This window comes from Phocoena sinus, chromosome X (genome assembly GCF_008692025.1).
Source record: "Phocoena sinus isolate mPhoSin1 chromosome X, mPhoSin1.pri, whole genome shotgun sequence".
In the NCBI taxonomy this organism is placed as follows: Eukaryota; Metazoa; Chordata; class Mammalia; order Artiodactyla; family Phocoenidae; genus Phocoena; species Phocoena sinus.
The window spans coordinates 29156411-29178649 of record NC_045784.1 but is presented as its reverse complement, the minus strand read 5'-3'; the positions used below and the strand labels follow the sequence as shown (position 1 = coordinate 29178649).

At 38.4% G+C, this 22239-nt stretch overlaps 1 protein-coding gene across 1 annotated transcript in view; it reads left to right on the top strand.

Moving 5' to 3' along the window:
- Nucleotides 1–22239, top strand: part of DMD (dystrophin) — a 2099690-nt gene that overhangs the window by 380182 nt on the left and 1697269 nt on the right. Inside the window, exons 6-7 of the mRNA XM_032618871.1 lie at nucleotides 5160–5332; nucleotides 11682–11800. Coding sequence (XP_032474762.1) covers nucleotides 5160–5332; nucleotides 11682–11800 — 292 coding nt within the window. The remainder of the gene's footprint in view (nucleotides 1–5159; nucleotides 5333–11681; nucleotides 11801–22239) is intronic.

The window sequence follows — 22239 nt, the reverse complement described above, 5'->3', positions numbered from 1 at the left end:
ACCGGGGCACGAAGCCGTGTCGCCTTCATCGGCAGGCAGACTCTCAACCACTGCGCCATCAGGGAAGCCCCCAAGCTTCTTTTTTATCATTAAGCTCAACCGACATAAATAGGACTCTGTAAAATTGCTATGGAAGTTTCTAATGGACTATCAACTATTGTATTGATATTTATCTTATGGCCTCATAACAAACTGTTCATGGAGAGACCCCAGCTTGCAGGAAACACTTTGAGTTGCACAGATGGCAGTCATGACAAAGCCAGCAGGAGGACTTAGGCGTGCTCAGAGCCCCAAAAGGCTATTTTAATTGTATTTATCACCCAAACTGTCTCTCATATGATCTCACCCTTTCTTATCTCCTCAAAACCCTTTCCAATTCCCTCTCAACTCACTGCAGGATAGAGTTTAAAACTACCCTGTCTGATATTTTCTTCATTTGCTTGTGCGTGTGCTCATTTTTTTAAATTAGCATGTGGAAGGGCTTTCACATCAGGAATACCAGAAGGAATGCTTTTGCAGTCTTTCCTGGTCTGAGACTTCTCTTAGAGTCTTCTGTTTTCCATCTATGTCCTCAAATCACCATATCCTTGTGATTGCAAGGATGTAGACTCTTCCCAGCCTCTGCCTCTTTATCTTATCTCTCTTCTATCACACTGCCCTGTTCTACTAAAACTACTAAATCACTTTTTAAAAGTTCCTCCTGCTCGATACTCCTTATCATAACCCAATGAATCGCAGAAGATATTTTCACCAAGAGTGCGTATTTGCCTTCTTATAAAATAGTCAAAGAAGCCCTTGAGTCTCAGTAAAGATTAAAGGACACACTGGCCAACCTAAAGTACTTTCCAGATCTAGGAGATTAAGAATGACATGAAGAGATGGACAGATGTGAATCTTTGGTTCCAGTGTCATATACTATGTTATTACTATTGCTGTGGAGGCCTGCTCTCTGAACTTGCAGAAACTCAGGAATGCCAACCCCATTTCCCCTGTCCCTGTTTTTCTGGTTTCTACTTAAATGAAATGATTTGCCTGAAAAATAATGCCTGTATCGAGGAGTAAGCAGCTTTGAGCAAAATTGTGAAGTAGACAATGTGTGTTAGGTGTCCCTTTCTTCCTTCCTTTTAAAGTGCAAACCATCCTTTTTAGTGGGGGCAGGGGGTCACCTCGGTTCTGGGAACCAGCTGGAGATAAAAACATATCCTGCTAATGAAGCTGAATCTGGCCTCTGTACCCCGACACCAAATTAATTCTCAGAGACAGAGTTTTGGGTGAAGTAGAAAAGAATATCTTTATTGTTTTGCCAGGCAAAGGGGGCCACAGCGGGCTAATGCCCTCAAAACTGTGTATCCCAACCAGGAGGGGGTAGTGAGGAGTTTTATAGTAATTGTTCAAAGAGGGTGTGATCAGCTTGTGGACATTCTTCTGATTAGTTGGTGGTGAGGTAAGTGGGAGTCAGCATCATCAAACTCCTGGTTCCAACCCATCTGGGGTGTAGGTGCTTTTGGGCAGCACACTGTTAACTTCTCCCACCTGGTGGAGGTTTCAGTATCTGCAAAACAGCTCAAAGATATTGTTATGTGTATCCCTTGAGGGGGAACCAGGACCTTGTCCCAAGGCTGCACTACTGTTGCTCTTGACTGCTCCTCCCTTGTCTCTGCATCCCCTCCCTTCCCTAATTAGCAACTGTTTAAATCTGCTCGTTGGAACTCAGGGAAGGTCATGGAGGCTGAAGGAAGCCTATTCCCTGTAATCAAGAAATGGGGGACACAGAAAGGCTTTTGTGCCCAGGAGTCCCACAGGGTCCTGCTTGGTATCACTAACAGTGGTGTGCTCTCAAGGTCAGACCCCCACCTTTGCTGGCTACCTCAAAAGAAATACTCAATTCCAGGGCTCCTTTACACTGGAATGTTTATGTTATTTATTATGTGCACAACAGATAAGAGAAAGATGGATTTTGCACTGCTGAAAGCCCTTACTGTAACCTCCTGCCTACCTAGTGCCTTCTGGGCAAAATAGGTCTCGATCTTCTGAAGGTCTTTCACACACTACCATCCATCCCTTGTAGAAGACTATTCCTCCCTCTCTTCAGTCCTACCCCTCTGCTGTAACTCCTTTTAGTTACAGGATGGATTCTGGGAAGCAGACTCAGTTTGGCAAGCAGGTTGTTCATGGATGCACACCCAAAAGCCTTCTTGAACTCCATGGAGAACTGGGAGCTAGAATGAGCCTTTAGAGTTGTCATGAGTGGGGCTGAAATGGTTGAGTCTTTATACAATTTCCCTTCATCAGTTAATAAGGTGTGCTGTCCTAGGAGGGATGTCACCATAGGTGACATGCTTGTGCTACTCAAGTAGTTCCTGAGGGGACTCATGGGTGATGTCTGCCTCAGGACAGACAGCTGGAGAAACAAGCCCTTCCTTAAAGGAGAATCCTGGTAGTGCATCTGCAGGTCCATTACACCTTCTTTGCCCCGTTAACTCCTAGTCATTTTTTGAAATCAGTGCTCAAAGTCATTTCATTTTTTTCCTTTAAAAAATAGATGTATAGCTGTATTCACACACACACACACACACACACACACACACATACACACACACATATTTATTTATATTGATTCTTTCTGTGAGCCCTGAGGGTGGGGAATTTTTCTGCTTAAAGACTCCCCATAGGAGCCACTCAGTGTTTGACTGAAGGTTGATCCTTAATAAAGATTTCTTGGTAACTCTCTTTTCTGTAGGAAAAGAAGAACTGTTATCTCACATTGCCCTTTATTATTATTTTTTTCTCGGCAACATTTGCACCCAGGTAGAAGCAACAGTAATGAGGCTGAGGCTGATAAGCTGAATTAGTGACATAATGATGCTAAAGGAGCTTTGGATCGAATACCATGTTGTTCTTTAACATTATGTGCATAGAGGGCAGTCTGGCCAAGCATTTCACAAATGAATCCCATTCATCATTGGAGGGTTGCCTGATCAGTGCAAATCCATCAACACCACTGAGCCAGTGTCTGCTGATTCCAACCCTGGTTCAGCACAGGACACACAGGACACATCCTGCAGTCTCTGTACATGGAGGCTGTATATTTTATAACTTTAGACTATGATGAGAAAAATTATATATCTTACATAACTATTTGACCTATTTATTCAGTAAGTAAGTGGCTAAATAAGCAGGTCAGGAAGGAATTAAGAAAACTGGATAATCCACCCCTAAATAATAGATTTAGCTATCAAGGGATGGTGACAAATGTATGGAAAGATTTCACATCTTCACATCAATCCCACGTTTACAAAACATCATCTCAAATCCTTTTCAAGTATTTTAAAGTTATATTTAATAGTCTATCCTAAAATTTGCATTGAATCTTTCATAAAAGGATTACTAACATTGGAGATGTTAAAATATGTATTTTGCCCGAAGGCATTTGTTAACTTCTGCATGGATGAAGAAGAAAATAAAATGTCATATTTGGAATACACAATAAATATTCATCATCTGATCAAATGTTGGTAGTATATGGACCTTATACTGCCCGAAAGGGAAGCCCTTGGTGGTCAAAACCACTCACATTTACTTATATACTTCCTTTAAGTATGTGATAAGGGGACTGACATATTAAAGAAGTAGCCTAGTAATGATTCCTTTAATAGAAAATGTAGACCGTCTGTTCTATAATGAGGTGTCAACTGCATTCTCGAAACCCAGAAAATGGATTTCTGCTGCAGCTGAATTAGAAGAGTGACAGTTGGAAATACAACAACCTGCCGAGTGGCATTTGCACCTGCACACAGCCTAGGACAGAATCAAATGGCCAGAAACCAATTCATGAAAATAAGACCGAACCTGCCATTTTTCCCCTTTTGCACAGTCTGGGTTTCCGCTTCCCTTCCGGGAGCCGGGGGTGGGGGGGTGGGTGGGGCCCAACCAACCAACCAACCAACGCTACTACGTGGCCCCCAGACCCCACCCCCCAGGACCCAGCGGCCCCTCCCAGTACTGCGCCGCGGCACTCCTGGCCGCGCGCTCTCCTCAGCTCGACCTGAAGCCGCCAGCTGTTGGCGGAGTCGCGTCTCTCATTCGGCCTTCGTTTTCCTCACTGCGCCCGTGCTGGGGTCCCTGCTGGCCCTTGGCTTTCTCCTTGCCGCTGCCACCCTGCTGAACAAGTGGCAGGGCTTGTGTAGGCCCTGAATGGACTTCCTACGCGGCGTCACAGCGGCCTTAGTCTCCTTCGCCATCTCCACAGCTGTCGCTTGATGGGACGGGGCTTCGGAACCAAAGCCCAGGCGTTTTCTTTGCCACCATGCTGTTTGCACTTGAGTTCCACCTGATCTTTCACAACGTGGCCGAATTTCTCAAACAAGGGGACTCTGCAGAGGTGACCGCAGCCCACAAAATGGAAGTAGGGAATTCCGACTGTGACTCCGGAGGTGGCCAGGGCGCCGTGTGTTGGGAGGGAGGCTGTGACTTCTCAGAGTAGCAGTGGGAGTTGCTGACGGAGCGGGCCTCGTCACAGCCCTGAGGTGACGTTCCTGAGCCTAGCACACAGGACGGCACCCCTTGCTTTAGCACTGTCAAGCCGCTCTGCACGTGAGGGCATCTTGAATGTTCCACCCCTTCTCCCCAGGTATGGCTCACGGACCTGAAGCCCTTTAACCTCTCTGCCGAAAACAAGTACAAGGGGACAACGTGCGTAGAGCCTTGTTACCTCCCCCTCCCCCCCAGCCCCCCCTCGAGAGAAGCATTTCATGCTGTGGGCAGAGTAACGGCTAAGACGGAAACCACCACAGGGCCAACCTGCCAGGCCCCAGTCGTTTTTGTCTGCATTTGGTGCCCCTGTTCATGACAGGCACTTTGTCCAGAATGATCCTTCCAAGATTCTTTTGTTCAAGGAGCACTAGCTGCCTCTTCTTTCTTGAGGCAGGGAGAAAACTGACCTTTGCCCTGTCATCTAGGAGTGAGTGAATCTCGGTGCTCATAACTGGCCAAGCATTTCGCAAATGAATCCCATTCATAATGGGAGGGTTGCCTGATCAGTGCAAATTCGTCATCACCACTGAGCCAGTATTTATTAACTGAAGATTAGAACATTCAGGTTTAAGTTTGTGTGCTTCTTGTTCATGCATTTCCTTATGAAGATATCTTTCCACACGTAGGTCAAAAATGTAATGAAAAATATCATGGCTGGATTGCAACAAACCAACAGTGAAAAGATACTCCTGAGCTGGGTCCGACAATCAACTCGTAATTATCCACAGGTTAATGTCATTAACTTCACCACCAGCTGGTCTGATGGTCTGGCTTTGAACGCTCTCATCCACAGTCATAGGTAAGATTATCGAAACATTGAATAATTTTTAAAAGTATTGATTTAGAGTCTGATATCTTTTTCTCCAGCATGGTTCCTGATCATTTCCCACTATGCAACATGTTATTTATGCTGACCGTATTGATGTAACCATCCATTGGAAGGTACTGAATAATAATATCCTATTTTTATGTGATATTACACTTAGTTGTCGAAATGTTAAAACTATCAGAGCATGAATGTGGTTATGGTGGGGAGGGGGTATCAACATCTTTGAAATTGAGACTGCCAGGAAATCAAGGTTATATTCTAACTTTGCTAAGAATGGAGTTGGTCTTTCTATACAAATAATGTGTTAGTAATGAGCTTCAGCTGTAGCGTTAAAAATGGTTGTAGAACTTATGTGAGTGGCTGTAGTACAATTAATTACCATCATCAGATTAATAATGTGAAAAAGAAACATTTCTCTTGTCAGATACTTAGATAGCAAATACCATAAGGCCCTGTATGTGTGTATATATATGTATATATACTTATATTTCAGGGGTAAAAGAGGCTCTGGGCATCTTAGCAACCAAGGTAAAGAGCAGACCACAATTAATTCTATGACTCAGTACTCAGAATATCAAAAGAAACAATTGCTCTGGAACAGCAAAGCAATCGCTGTAAAGCGTGAGAGTTGTTCTGTTGACCTTCGTAAAAGGAACTCAGTGTGACATAGTGAACCAAATGTCCTTAACTATATTCACATTATTATATTTTCTAAGATAAAATAGTTGTTTGCTTTTTCTTGTATAAAGAAGCTCAGTAAGTGAATTAGTAACAGTTCAAGAAAAAGCAAAACATGATAAATACATACATTATATATAATGAATACATTCATATATATTGTATGTATAATACATTTACTCTAATGAACATGTGCTTTGGTTTTCCTATTACCCATCTCTTTTACCCAGCCCAATCCCCAGGGTCAAATACATTGCCTTATTAACTGTGCTTGAAATGCCACTGGACTGCATCTGCCCTGATTTTCAATGCAGCTTATCTTTTATCACTTTGATCTTTCTTTTCTCGACGAGTGTAGTCTACCATTTTCCTATGCCAGTCTTGCTTCTAGAAACATCCAGAATATAAATTTTCTTCCTGGTTTACCCTTCCGGGAGCAAATGCTCTCTAAATAAGCATCTTTGTCAGGTGTCTTGCTCCAGCTGGGTTTAATTAACCCCATCTAGACTGAGTTTCCAGGTGAATGACTCAGCAACCTGACTTTGGAAAGGAGGCAGGCTCACGCTCAGTCGGCATGTTAAGCGATGTTAATATGTTGTTTTTCCTAAGTGTGACAGGAAGAAAAATATTCCACAGCCTCAGTACAGCCAGATGATAGGGGATAGAGACGTTCATTCTGCATTGTAAGTCAGTGTTCATTTATGCAGCCACATGCTTCACAGTAAGGGCCGGAACATATTGATCTTGCTGTTCATGTACACATTTGCAGATGAACAGAAATATCGAGGATCCGGTTATGCGGTCCTTGTTGGCTCGTTAGCATTTTCTTTTCAAGTGGAAGACTTCAGTCCTGCAAGCGTGTTCACAGACTACATTTGTTAATATTCCATTTCATGATTTCTGTATGCATTTGTAAGTAATACAATAAACATATCCAGGTTGCCCTGTCACATCTGTCCCTGACCTACTCTTTGTCTCTCCAAATATCTATGTTTATATATTCTTCTGTCATACTGAATGAATCATCAGTAACTACCTTCTTACACATCACATGGTTACTTTTCAAGAGGTTTCTCACAGTTGATAATGCTCTTTCATGAATCATCTCCCTCTTCTTTTTGTCTCTGACAGATGAACATATTGTTTATCTAAAGAAAAAGAGAATGGTTGAACTGTCTGTTCAGGGTGATTGTCATTGGAACACTTAGGAATGTCATGAGGTGTCCTGATTTCAATAATTGAAAGACTATGTAGAACAAAGGCATGAACTTGATAACGAACATAGGAATTGACAAAGAGCCTTGCCAAAAATCAGGCTTTTAGTGACTTGATATTTCTTTAAGGCTAAATTTTATCTTAATATGTAAGAAATTAAAAGTATTAAATTAAAACACAGAGTTCACTACAGTGCAGTTAAAAGGAAGCCAGATTCTACTTTCATGGGAAAACCAAATAATAATTGATTAGCAGTATGCTCAAAATATGCAAATAAGTTGCAATAAGTATAAAGTTGCAGTTAAATTTTTTTCCTAATTTCTTATTTTAATTTATTACCATAGAAGTAACATAGCACGTGGTTTTTAAAAAAAAAGTCAAACATTAGAGAGGGAGGCAAAGGACAAAAAGAAACAAAATGTGTCTTCCTGACCTCAGCCCTATCCCATCACTCTCCACTTCCTAGAAGTAGTTACTGTCAGCAACTTCTTCTATTCTTTCTGACGTTTTTCATAATTATATATATCTATTTCTTGATTAATTCATTTCTGACAGTAGATGGATTTATTCCTTAATATGAAGCCCACAAATTTACATCTTATCCCCATCTGTTTCCTGATTTCATCACCATATTATAATCATTTTATTCTTATAATTGTTGCCTGTGTGACTTTAAATGACAGTGGTATACTTATTTTCATCAAGTTTAGACAAGATCTGTTGACCACCTGAAATGAAGGTTGAGGAAATTATCACCCTCATACATACTTCCTCCTCTTCTCTCCTCTCCACTTCTGTCATTATATTGTTATTCTTGCATCAACAATGTTTGTAACATTTATATCTCTTCTGTAAGTATAGGTTCTTGGCTTGAATCTGTACATTGAAAACGTATTACTGTTATTTTATAAATATAATTAACCTTAAAGTAATAGAAGTTAGTGTTTTTAAGCAATTATTATGTTGTAGGCCCTGTTCTAAGTAAAATAACCCATCTGTTTCTCATGACTTACATACTGTCATTGTCCCCATTTCACAAATAGGCAAATCATATAACCTCTCTGTGCCTCAGTTTCCCAAAGATCATTTGATTATGTCAACCTAAACAGAGATAAACGGAGGCAAGGTCAAATGATTATTCAGGAACAAAAGAGGAATTGCAATTTGGGAAACGCATGCTGTAACAATTTACAGGCGAGTCTTTTGGGGGTTTGGGGCAGGCTGTGCGTATGGGCAAGGAGCACAGAGAGGGGGCAGTGCAGCCGGAGTGCAAGCAGTAAGTTCATTGACTTGAGGATGGGGAGAGATTCTAGGTGGATATTCATTGATTGGGAGATAAGGCTTGATCTTCTGTAAAACAGGCGTTCATAGAAAATCAGCCTCTGAATTCTTAAGTTCTGTTCTTCTGAGGGCACATGTGGGAAATTCTCCATTTTATATCCTCTGGTTACATTTTTGACTGAAATCTTTTCACAGCTAATATGCTGTAGAGCCAGGATATGGATTCGTAGGGGACTCTGCTTACCTACTAGGCTATGTTATCTCGTTCAGTATGTCGGTTTCCTCAAAAGTGTGGGGGTCCTTGGTGGCACATTCTTATTTATGACTTATGTTCTAGGTTAGCATGGGAAGGTATGTGGCTTTCCTCTTCAGTTGGTTAGTTTTACAATTCTTTATGCATTTGAAAATCATGGTTATTTAAAATGTTAATGGTGAATTTTAATGATTTAAAACATTTTATTAGATTGATTTTAAATGCTAGAAGAGACCTCGAAGGCCATTCAGTACAATTCCTTCTTTTTAAAATGAAAACACTGAAGCTCAAATAGATTACATGACTTAGATAACTCGTCATCCAGGTAACTAGTTAGTGGCTAAGGAGAAGGCGAAGGGGATGAAGGGAAAAGGGCTTAAGTGTGGAAGTAATCCTATTTTTTTATCATACTGATTTAACCTTGTTTACTTTGCTGTAGGTGAGAAACTGGTTTCCCACACTCTCCCACCTATATTCTTTTTCACTCCCCTTAATGAGAGATGGAGAAATGAAGATGGGGCAGAAGTTGCATAGTGAAATTAAAACTTCCCCCAAATAGTGTAAGATTTAATTTTTGTTTCTTAAGAGTCTTTCCACTACTAGAGACAGCTCCCAATTTATACATATTTTAGGTTCTAAAGGGTTTTTAGCTGCTTTGGGTAACTTGAAGTATATAGGGGAGATTAGATTTACCAAGAAGTGCACAAAAGTCTGGTGAATTAAACAGGGTAGGAGCAAGTAGAGAAAAGGAAATGAGAGTCAAAGGAGAATTAAAGTTGCACCTTTATTTTGAATTCTGGTTTCAGAAAATAGCAGCTAACCCCATCCTTGAAACATCTTCTCTTGCAGAGCATGAGTTCTTAAGCAGGAGTCCAGTGACAGGCCCAAATGTCCTAAAATTCTATGTAATTCTGTTTAAAGCTATGGATAGGAATTTTGTCTGGGTAGAAGTTTCATAGTGCTCATCGGATTCTCAAAGGTATCTGTGATCCAGGAAAGATGGAGAAGCACTTAACTAATGGTTTCCAATGTTGCTGGGTAAAATTGTAATTCCTTAACAGCCAAGGCCTTTTATAGACTCATCCCAATCCTCCTCCTAACCATATCTCCCACCACTTGATACTAGAAATCTCCCAGTGGAGCCAGACTTGTGAGGTCCTGACTGACTGGGCACATTCTGCTCTTTCCTTCCCTAAGAACTCTGATTCTGTAATATCCACGCAATTTAGAATTCTATTCTCAAGCACTTTTCTTTACTCTAACCCAAACCACCATTTAAGAGTCCCTTAAGCCTCAAAAAAAACTTTCTTGACCTCTTCAGATTTTAGAAAACCATATATTATTATTATCTGTGTTTGTCACACTTAAAATGTATGTAACTTGTGATGTATGGATTTTTTTTCCTCATTAGATTTAAAATCCTCATAGGATAAGAACAGCCTCTTACACGACTTTGTGTTTTCTCCGTTATTAAGTAAAATGATATTCATATAGTATGTTCTCATCCATTCTCTGGTGTAGTCAATAAATATTTATTGAGCCTTTCCTGTGTGTCAGGTTGGGTTTCTATAAGTGAACAAACCTGGCAAAAATAATTCTATATTCTACATTCAAGTGCGGGAGATAGGTAAATAGATAAGATTAATTAAATGTATAATATGTTAAATAGTAGTTAAATGCTAATGATAAAAAATATAAAGCAATTAAGAGGGATAGGAAATGATTCTGTGTAAGTTTGATTTGGGGGCAGGCAGTTTTAGATGGGGGAAGGGCAGGGAAGGACTCATCAATGTGACTTTTGAGTAAAGACCCAGTTTTAGATGGGGGAAGTGGAGGAGTGAGCCATATCTGTGTCTGGGGGAGGAGAATTCCAGGCATAGGGAACAGCAAGTGCAAATGTGGGAAACTATCTAGCCTGTTTGAGGAATACAAGGAGGGAGACAAGAAATAAAATCAGAGAGTTAATGGGGAGCCAGACCATGTAGGGCCTTGTAGGTCGCAGTTAAGTCAGTGAATTTTACTCCCTCGATAGCAAGGATTTGAGAAGGTTATGATGAAACATTTTACCAACCAGATCACTCTGACAGCTCTGCTGAGAATAGATTAACAAGGGCAAGGGTGGGAATAGGGGAGCAGTTAGAAAACTAATGCAGTGTTGTATGCAGGCTAAGATGGTGGTTTGGATTATCGTGCTAGCAGCGAGGATAGCGTGAATTGGTCAAATTCTGGATATATTTCCAACTAAGTGTTGTATGAGAGTGAAAGAGTCATCAAAGTTGACACCAAGGTTTCTCTGCTGAGTACCTACAAGTTTGACCTTGTCGTTGATTATTGAGGAAGGGAGAACTATAAGAGAGGTAGGTGAGTTGTGGTGGTACAATGGGGATGAGTATCAGAAGGTCAGTTTTGGATGCTTGAGTCTTGTGATGACTCTAAGTAGAGCTACTGAGTAAGCAGATGGATCTAGAGTCTGAAGTTCAGGGAAGAGGTCTGGGCTAGGCTTATAGAATTAGAAGATACCAGCAAATGGCTGGTATTCAAATCCATGAGACTGGATGAGATGAACATATTTTTGTTGCTTGGATAACATAGAATAATTTCTCCTTTGTTTTCTTCAGGATTTTCTGTTAAAATTGTGACTTGTCTAAATGAGAAATGTTATTGAGGAGTACCGAAGAGCAACACTCAACTCTTAAGGAATGTGGGCATGGGTTGTCAGTCAAATATCAGAACTGGAGACTTCCCCGGTGGTCCAGTGTTTAAGACTCTGTGCTTCCACGGCAGGGTGCATGTGTTCGATCCCTGGTCTGGGAACTACGAAAGAATTGAAATGAATCTCATGAAACATTTTAAGTTGATTTATATTTGTCTTTATATTTGTGTGTGTTTCAGGCCAGACCTGTTTGATTGGAATAGTGTGGTTTGCCAGCAGTCAGCCACACAACGACTGGAACATGCATTCAACATTGCCAAATATCATTTAGGCATAGAGAAACTACTGGATCCTGAAGGTTGGTGCATTTCTAAACTACCACTGTTTTTAGCATAGTTTAATGTTGATCATCTCAGGCTTAACATTTCCACAAAGTAAGCACAAAATAGAAACTCTGCATTGTGTTTTTCTGTATTCCAAGTATATTTAAAATGTTCTGTTTTCCTGAAATACATTATGAACTGTCATACATGATTTTAGTTCTCAGAATACCAATATCTAAAACTAAAATGTAAAACTTTAGAAAAAAAATTCAAGCCTGTAGAATGTATATGCCTCACAGATGAAGTATACTGCATTTAGAGTATATTGACTCCAAATAATTATAAAAAGTTCATGTTTTGCTTATTCTACCAAGAGATTTGATAGACTAATCAGCTATAAATAATTAGCTACTCTTGCCAGTTTCATTCAAACACTTCATAAGAGGCAACATGGTTTACTGTTTAAATCAGGAAATCTATTCCTGGCGCTGATTTTGTTGTAATTTGTCACTCTGGGGGAAGTCCTCCATTGAATGGTTATTTGTTTTCTGCTTCTTTAGTTCACAGGCAGTACTGTATTTATATTTTTATAATATTACACTTAATTAAATTTCATCCTTATCTCCGGTGCTGCATAGTCGTATCTTACAAACACATGGATTAGAGGGAAAATAATTCCTGACCTCTGCTTTTCTTCTAGCCCATGAGGCGCTTTTTAAATTTGCCAACTTCTTTGGAATTGCAGACTATATTCTCAACTTTCTTGAGGCTTTACCACACTCTAAACCCAGAAGTTGGAGAGGCAGTGTCAATTGATATGTGCAATGTAGTACAAGCTGATATTTGGGTAGGGTTATATAATTCTTTTTTCTTTGGAATATTGAATCAATCCCAAATAAGGAGATCCTTGAGTATCCCAAATAAGGAGATCCTTGAGTGGTGGTCATAGGTCCCATCTGGAAAAGTTCTGAAATAGCTCAGAGGATAGCCTTTTACTGGTGAATTTATCATCAACCAGAATCTAATCTAGTGTTATAGACCCAAAAACCTGATTACCTCATCTTATTGATAAAAGATCCATATGGTGGTGGTGGTGGTGGGGGGGAGTTAACTTTAAACCAGATGAAAAAAAATGATATAACAATCAAAATGGAAGCTCATTTATTTTAAATGAGATATTTAACAATCACAAGAACCAGAATACTCATATCTAATTGACCTCTATATTGCTCTTGATAAGCACATGGACTTGGGAAGGGAAAACTATAGCAATACAAATGTTTGTGAAGTTGGAATCAGATTAAGTTCATTAGAAATGTTTCTTCTCCTTTAGATAATGCATGACTCCTGTAACCTCTTATTATTGCTTCAGTAGATGGTCAGTGTCCTTCTTGCCCCAGTTTAGCTGGGAGCAGTTGTATCAATCATATTTCCTTGTTTTGAAGGATTGGGGGAGGGTTACCTCACTATTGACTCTCAGTACCGATTGATATATGTGTTTTTTCATACTCTAGTGAGGTATAGAGGGCAGACATAATGAAAATATGACTCCAGCCCGAGGGTGAAAGCTATAGTGTATGAATCTGAAGGATAAGCCTGTTAATAGGTTTTTTGTTTTTCGTTAAATCCACATATGGTAGTCAGTTTCTGTTGTCTGGGATATTCTTGTGTGTGCCTTATCCTTTCGTAAAATAGTAAGAGTAAGTTTAAAATAGATCTTTTCCTTGCTAAGTGATAAAATGGCTTTTGATCTCTAAGTCCTCCTTTGAATCAATGAAGTAAGGGAACCTAGATAGGCATCCACATCACAGTCAGGAAATAGATTGATAAGCCTATAATCAGAAAAGGGCAGTTAAATAATATATTTTATAGCATAAAATAGCCTGATACACCCAATTCCATATGTTCTCCTAAATGGAAAGTGTATGTTGAAATGCATGTCATATAGGCACACCATTATAATATCTCAAACTTGATAATTCAAAGTAAACCAGGTACAGTATGAAATACAAGCTGATTAATAGAGATCAAACTACCACTTATGGTTTTATTTTGCAAGTAAACTCTTCGATCTGAGAACTTTTGCTATTTATGGACTCCCTTCCAAGAGCATTCTGTCTCCTAAACTGGTTTATTAAAGGTTTTTTGGCTTTCAATAAGATAAGGATTCAGAATAAATCTTAAATTATATTTTTAAGTGTCTATCAGTTCCTGCCAGTGTGTTAGGGAAATACTCAAAAATGCATTTAAAAATTATTGCTCAGTATTTTTCAAGAGACGATATCAATGATAATTGAAAGAAAAAAATTAACCAAATCATAAGGATTTTTATTTACTGATTAGTTAGTCGCAAAAGACAGAATAGCATCTCTTAGAATCTAAGACTTAGAACAGGCTATTCAGTGTATCTAACAGGCAAGACTCAACGGACTTCTTGCATGTCCTGTATAGTAATTACCTTTCAGAAGTTCATATTTTTATTTAACCAATTTTTGGTTCTTTAGCTTATACATGACGATGTCAGCTATTCCCCAAAGCAGTTTTCGTTTCATATCTAATATGCCCCTTAGGAGGCTAATGAAACATTTAGCTTTATATTTGGGGAGATTTTTATTATTGGGGGCATTGAAGTTATATTTGGCTTAAAAAATACCTGCCCAAAAATGTTTTTAGAATTTTAAACATATGCTTTATTGATTGGGTTGATTTATAAATTAAAAAGTCATTGAAATATAATTTGGAGCTTTTCATACCTTGCATATATCGACTTTGGTATGCTTTGTTTGGCCTTAATTGGTGTTTTGAGGCCTGAGGTTTGGTTTTAAGTGGAATTGCCTTTTAAAATGAGTAGCAATAGGCATTAGCATAAGCAATTTCAGGAGCTGTTTCTGGTGTGTTTAAATGTTAACATATGCAAAAACAAGTACTAGTAGGGTAAAATTTAATAATTTATGCATCTTTATGCTTATAGATATAAAAGGTTTATCTCCTTCAAAACATATCCTATTGTGAATCATTCAATTCACTTTCTCTCCTGATTTCCCTGTAAGACATGCACAGTAGTGCCTTGTGGGTTTCACGTGCATTGTTTGCTTCCCTGAATTTCAAACAAGTTGGTTTGTTTGCAAATCCACACAATACTTTATGCATTAAGAGAATGCTTTGTCAGCTTTTCCTTGTGAATAACAAAGTGTAGATGTTCTAAAAGTAATTTAAAAAATTGGAGATAAAAATTTGTGCTGGTTCTAGATGACTTTTGACTGTCGTAAGTCATTTCCATTTGTGATGGGCAAGATGATGTGCACATCATCTGTGGCTTACCAGGGTAACTTTAGAATGAAAAATGAATGATGAGAGTCAAATGTGATGAACACTAGGGCTTTCAAGAAATATTTGTAACCTCAAAATGACATTCACAAGCCAATTAGTTTGGTTTTAATCCACTTCATTTTAACAGCATGAGGGTGGTGACACAGATTCTGTTTTCTGCCTGGCTAATCCCTGCATCACTCTTCAGTTGTTTTTATTTTATTTTTAAAAATTAATTAATTAATTAATTTATGGCTGCCTTGGGTCTTTGTTGCTGTGCACAGACTTTCTCTAGTTGTGGCGAGCCGGGGCTGCTCTTCGTTGCGGTGCACTGGCTTCTCATTGTGGTGGCTTCTCTTTGTTGCGGAGCATGGGCTCTAGGCGCATTGGCTTCAGTAGTTGCAGCACCCGGGCTCAGTAGTTGTGGCTCATGGGCTCTAGAGTGCAGGCTCAGTAGTTGTGGCGCACGGGCCTAGTTGCTCCGCGGCATGTGGGACCTTCCCGGACCAGGGCTTGAACCTGTGTCCCCTGCATTGGCAGGCAGATTCTTAACCACTGCGCCCCCAGGGAAGTCCTTCAGTTGCTTTTAGAGTCTACTTTTCCATGAATTAGCTCTACCTTTTGGAAAGTTTTACTCCTGAATAAATGGTCTCTGACTTCACTTTGCCTGCATGCAGCTGATTAGTCTTTAAAAAAGTATTCAAGAGAAAATATATAGCTTTTACTATAAAAGAGGAGAAAGTCCTTAAGGCCTCTTTTTGGGTTTGATATCGTTTGAGCAAGTGGCGTTTTTGTTTCTAACAGCTTTGTTCTGTTCATCGCATTTTGATACCATTAACAACAAGAAATGGTAATAAGTAGTTTACACTAAGTTAAAATGGAAAGAGTAAAACCATATCAACTCAGAAGGGTGTTGTTAAAATAAATAACTCGAACTTTTTATGGACAGGCACACTCATTTCATATCATTTAGATTGTTTTTTTTTCTAGAACCCATTGTGGAATATCTTTGTTTTCAGAGAATTTAATGAGGTTGGAATATACTAGTGTTCCTCATGTGTATAACATTTCAACTAGAAGTTATTGTAAATATCTCATACTCTTTAGAGCCAAACTCTCTGCAGTGCAGAGTATTCTATTTTCCATATATTAAAAAAATATTTTAATAGTACATATATTAAAATGGCCATTGCCTTTTTGATGACAAAGTAACAAAATATATGTTCCTTTGTACTGTTTTGTTGATGTATATCATTATCTCTGACAGAGTGTCTTTAGAGATAATACACATTGTAATTATCTAAAACTAAATCCTGAGTTTCTTGGAAGAACAGTTCTTAGTCTACTTACTCTACTACGGAAAACAGAAAGTATCATCAACTGCTTATACAGATATGATAATAGCAGAATAATGTTCCTATTATGTCAGCAGGAGACCACTTTTTCCAGCATTTCTTTTAAAAGATATTAAAATTTGATCATTAAAACCAAGTTATATCATTTAATAGTGTTAAATGTAATAATGAAAATATTTCTTTAATTTTGAACATCAGTGGATTGCAGTGGAAATGAGCAAATTAGAGATGCCATTATTGTATTAGCAAAGGAATGGGCTACATTAGTAGATTTAGTGTTGCCATCTCATTTGCTTAATGTATATTCAACACAACCTTTTAGCAAAGGAATTTGGGAAATACTGTGTTAAATACTTTAAATATATACTTCTGTTAGCATTGCTTAGAACAGAGACTAGCAATGATACATAATGAGGCTTTAGAAAAACTGATGGCCAATGTAGAAGTCCAGAGAAATGTGATTAACATATTTCTAGTCTGCATATCATTAGAGTAAGGGTACTTATTAGAATATCCTTGACTATTTTTAGGTTTTTATCCTGAACCTTCCTCTTTTTACGCACCTTTTTTTCTATGGGCAGACACATTGCAAAACTAGCTTTGACTGTCCACTGCCACTTTAACATACTTGAATGCATTTGAGTTAAAGATGACTTTAGCCAATGACTTTGAGGCATCCTCAGATTTATCATTGCTACTATAGGAGAAAAATCTTTAAGGGGCAGTGAGGCAGTACTTTGTAATACATAGCAAAATAAATAAATGAAAACTTTCTACGTGGGTAAAAAGGTTACCAATAATAGTATACAAATATTAGCATAAAAATGAGGATAAAGATACTATATCGGGCTTCCCTGGTGGCGCAGTGGTTGAGAGTCCACCTGCCGATGCAGGGGAAACGGGTTCGTGCCCCGGTCCGGGAAGATCCCACATGCCGCGGAGCGGCTGGGCCCGTGAGCCATGGCCGCTGAGCCTGCGCGTCCGGAGCCTGTGCTCCGCAATGGGAGAGGCCACAACAGTGAGAGGCCTGCGTACTGCAAAGCAAAAAAAAAAAAGATAGTATATCAATATTGTGATAGAGATGATTATACTAACATTAAGATATTACTGTTGTGATCTCCTGTTTCCTGATGGAGAATTTTCAGATTGCTTATTGAAACAGAAATTTAAAAAGTTAATACATTAATATATAGTTTCCAGTAGCCTGAAAAGGTAACAAAGGCACATGAGACAGAGAGAGAGAGAAGGAGGGGGAAGAGAAAGAGAGAATGACTTTCACATCTCTTTTTGATATCCTATTTTCTACCTTATTCTTAGTTCAGATAACATGGAAAATGAATATTTTCAGGACAGTTTGAGCCAATCACTAATGAATTGAAGTGATTTTTGTTCTGCTGATCCATTTTGGTTGTTTGGATGGCAGAAATAATTGAATGTAACTGTGCCAAATTCACCTGTTTAGACAATAAAGAGACCTCCAAACATTAAAAATGATATCTGCATGTGTAGTACATGGCCTGAATTTACCCTTTATACCATAATTTGGTATTTTCTCATCATCTTTATGTTCTTTTATAATTTATCCAATTTTACTCTTACAGAAAACAGCCAGCCAATTTATATTTTTTATTTCTGTTAGGAGTTTATTTGTTAAAATAAGAGGAGTATTATTCATTGTTACAGTTAAGTAATATAGTTTCTCACTTGATTGTGGAATGTTTTTTATTTTTGATTTTTTTGCCTGCATTGAGTCTTCGTTGCTGTGCGCGGGCTTTCTCTAGTTGCAGCGAGCAGGGGCTACTCTTCGTCGCAGTGTATGGTTTTCTCATTGCTGTGGCTTCTCGTTGCGGAGCATCGGCTGTAGGCGTGTGGGCTTCAGTAGTTGCAGTACGGGGGCACAGTAGTTGCAGCGTGCAGGCCATGGAGCACGAGGGCTTCGGTAGTTGTAGCACGTGGGCTCAGTAGTTGTGGCTTGTGGGCTCTAGGGCACAGGCTCAGTAGTTGTGGCACACGGGCTTAGTTGCTCCAAGGCATGTGGGATCTTCCCGGACCAGGGGTTGAATCTGTGTCCCCTGCATCGGCAGGCGGATTCTTAACTACTGCGCCACTGGGGAAGTCCTGATTGTGGAATTTAAATAATGAAATATAGTCTAATCATGTGATTTAAGGTTTGCATAGTGGATGAGGTTCTATACCAAATATATTCAGAAGCATTTGAGTGTAATCCTTGCCTGGGTAACTGGGAATCTCTTTTTAATTACTTTACCGGGATGGTTTTTACAACTGTTTTTTATTTAAGTTGGGGAAGTATAATATCCTAGGCCTATGCAGTCATAAGAAATAATATTGAATGACAGGCCATCTATAAATTGTTTAAACAGTTGGGAAATACGTCCACCATGTTTCAGTGCTGAATGACATATAATACATATCTTGTGGATGGTGTCCCCAGGTATCATCACTAGGAGTCCATTAGACTGTTAAGGAAATATATTAGAAAAAATATGTGTTGCTCCTTTGTTATTGATTTTAATAAGACTCATATCTTAAGTAATACATGAGATATTAGCAACTATGAGTAATTAAAGTAATTAAAGTGTTTTGTAGTTGATATTTGTGTTTCTTGTTTATCATGGGAGGGTGTAGACTTATTAAGAGCATTTTGCCAAAACAGAACACTATAATTTGCCTTCTCACTTGTTCATTGTGGTTCAGCACATGCTGTAATGAGAGAGTACGGCATGCAGGAGGCTTTCTGTGCTTCCTATCTGGGTACTGAGGAGAGTTCCTACTTTTTTTTTTTTTTTTTAATCCTCAAATGTGCAGAACTAAAAGGGAATTCTCCTTTTCAGCCTATTTTAATTTGTGCTGCCTATTGGTTTTGTTCTTATCCTTCATGGAGTGTTGAAGGTCTCTTTGTAGATGATGGTGAAATGTTGAGTGTTTAGAATATCCTAGACATAGCTACCTGAATAAAAGTCCTCTATTAATCTAGAACACTAGAAGAGAATTTAGAAAACATCTCTCAAAAGCTTTCTAAGACAACAGAACTGGGGTCTGAATATTTGCAGTGTGGAACCCCTGCCCTGTCTTACTGTGTAAGTGAAAGAAGTGTGTTTTCTTCAGCGATTCCCTATTGCAAAATATGGGACAGAAAATAGTTTTACTGGTATCGCTCGATTTAGTAACATCTTGATGTCACCACTGACCTCATAGTCTTCAGTAGTGTCATTTAGGTAAAAGTTCCAGTGTATTGTTTTCTTGGCCTTCTGTTTTAAAGGTTAAACTAAACCTTCCCAATTTAAGTGTATTGTTTTCCAGGCTTCCGCAGATTGTTACTGTTGGCAGAATCCCACATTACCTTGTAGAACAGGGTTCCCATGTAATGCAATGGTAATGAATGAGAGAAATCTTCAGAACATAAAATATAAAGACAGCAGCCAAAACACTGTCAATCTAGAATTGGCCACCATGGAAAGCAGTCACCCAGTTTTTCTTTAATTCAGAGACATTTGTTCCAGTGGAGGCTGGGCAGTGTTTGGAGGATCCAGGGGAAGCAGGAGGCTGCAGTGAGCCTCCTAAGGCAGAGGCTTTCCCTTTTGCCACCTTCCGGATTTTTTGTTCACTATTGTAACCAGATAGTTATTGTGTTTTTAAATATAAAGGAAGAAGACTGAAACTGTAAATACTTTGTAAACATAATCATTTGTACTTGAATAGTAGGGTTTTAAAGGGCACTGATATCCCACCAAACAAAAGGTATAATAAATTGACCTTTTTATAAAAAAAAAATTTGAATATTTAAACAATTAAGGAAAATGAAAATAAAATGGCATAGTTTGGAAATTTCTTTGAGGTTTTAATAAAGTCAGTGATGGTATTTGAAAATAAAGCATATGTTGCTTATAGCTGGGACATTTTTGTTCATTTCACAGTCTTCAAAATGGAATTAACTGTGTTTGATTAAAAAATAGGATATATCACAGAACTTGCAAATGGATATTTGAAAACCTTAAAACTGAGTGCTAGGAAAAAAGGTATCAGGTTGGTACATATGTTTTCCAATTAAATCATTTCTCTCTATAAAAATGCATGGGCTATTTAACAGCTAGAATATGAAGTATAAGATGAAAATATATTAATTTATAGTAGTATTTGGATAAAATAGTAATGAACTAGAGTCTTGATTGATGCCATTTCTTAATACAGGGTAATTTAATTCTCATAAAAATGGGATTTAATTCTTATGAAAGGGACCAGAGACTTTACAGTAGTCTTGTGATTATACTTAAAAATAATAAAGTACACTCTTAGATTTATTGGCTTATGGCAAACTTGTGGGGTTAGTGGGTCATATGCTATCTACTTGAGAAATGAGGTAACTGTAACAGCTATTAAGTGCTTGGGGATGTTATGTATTATTAAAATTTAATAAGATGGTTGAAATCCACTGTTTTTACTTTTTAGAAATAATCAATTGTTCTGCAGTATGGTTCTTGTGAGATTTTAAAAAATATTGCTGAGTAAACTTTTACCTCAAATCAAAACACAGTTTTCCCCTAAAAATATTTTTCTAATTTATCACCAGTGATATAAATTCAAATATGCAAAGCTCTTTTTGGTAAAATGTAACTAAAATTTAAGTAGGACAACCATGTTTTAGGAATCTCACATTTCTTTTACACAATAATTCTAGGGCAGTTTATCCTATTTTATAGATGGAAAACCTGAGGCTTAGAGAGCTTTACTAAAACCAAGATCACACAGCCAATAGAAAGATGAGCAGGAATCAAATTCAGCTTTACCTCTTCTCAGAGTCCATATTCTTTCCAACTGGACTGCCCAGTAAAATCACCTGGGGAGGTTTATGAAAACATTGGGGTTGGAGCAGATATTCTGATTTTATTGGTCTGAGATGGGGCCCTGACACCAGCAATTTCTAAAAGCTCGTCAGGTGAGACTATCATATAGCCAAGGTAAAAGTAGCTGCAATAGAACATTTATTTCCTTAGGTATGTCTTTTTAGAGGTTAAAACTCAGAATCTGTTGTCCCATGTTTTTTTAAGACGTCTAGCATTTTCTTCCTCAAGAGGTGACTAAGCCTGCTGTTCAAATCTTCAATTACTGGAGCATTGCTTATTGCTAACAGTCCTACTGTTAATGAGAAATGGTTTATCCACCAGATAAAATAGAAATAGACTAGCTGTCACATAAGACTGGCTACCAAAAACATTCTCTTTTAGGATTAAGGGACTTGCCTTATCTGCTGTCCGCACAGCTCTCGCTCTCTCTCCATCCCTTCTTCTGTTTATTACTTCACGGACATGTGATAGAATGACGCTCTCACGCACGCAGTGATTCCACCAAAGCGTTGTCCAGGACAACCTGTGTGCAGAGGTGGTCCCTGGCTCTTTGTCCTTTTATTTATTTTTCCTTTTTTCTCTTCCTCTCTCACTTTGATCCTAACTAGTATCGCTGTGCCCTGTCATCACGGGTTTGATGATCCGTTTTTCAGCCAGTAAAAATATCTCTTTCATTGGCATAGCTGATAAAGCCTCTTATTCCAGAGGAATTTTTAATAATAACAAAGGGATAATAAAAGTAAAGAAAAAAATTTAAAATGGCAGTAAAATAATTTTTTCACAGTACAAGTTTGTGATCCTATAAATCCATTTAAAAGAAGCAAACTGCTTTAGTTAACTTCATGATCTCTGATATTAATGCCAGAAATAGGTTGGCTTTAATCACAAGCTGTTTATCTAGGATTATTTTGCTAAACAGTCTGTGTTTCAGCTGGATATATGATTTTT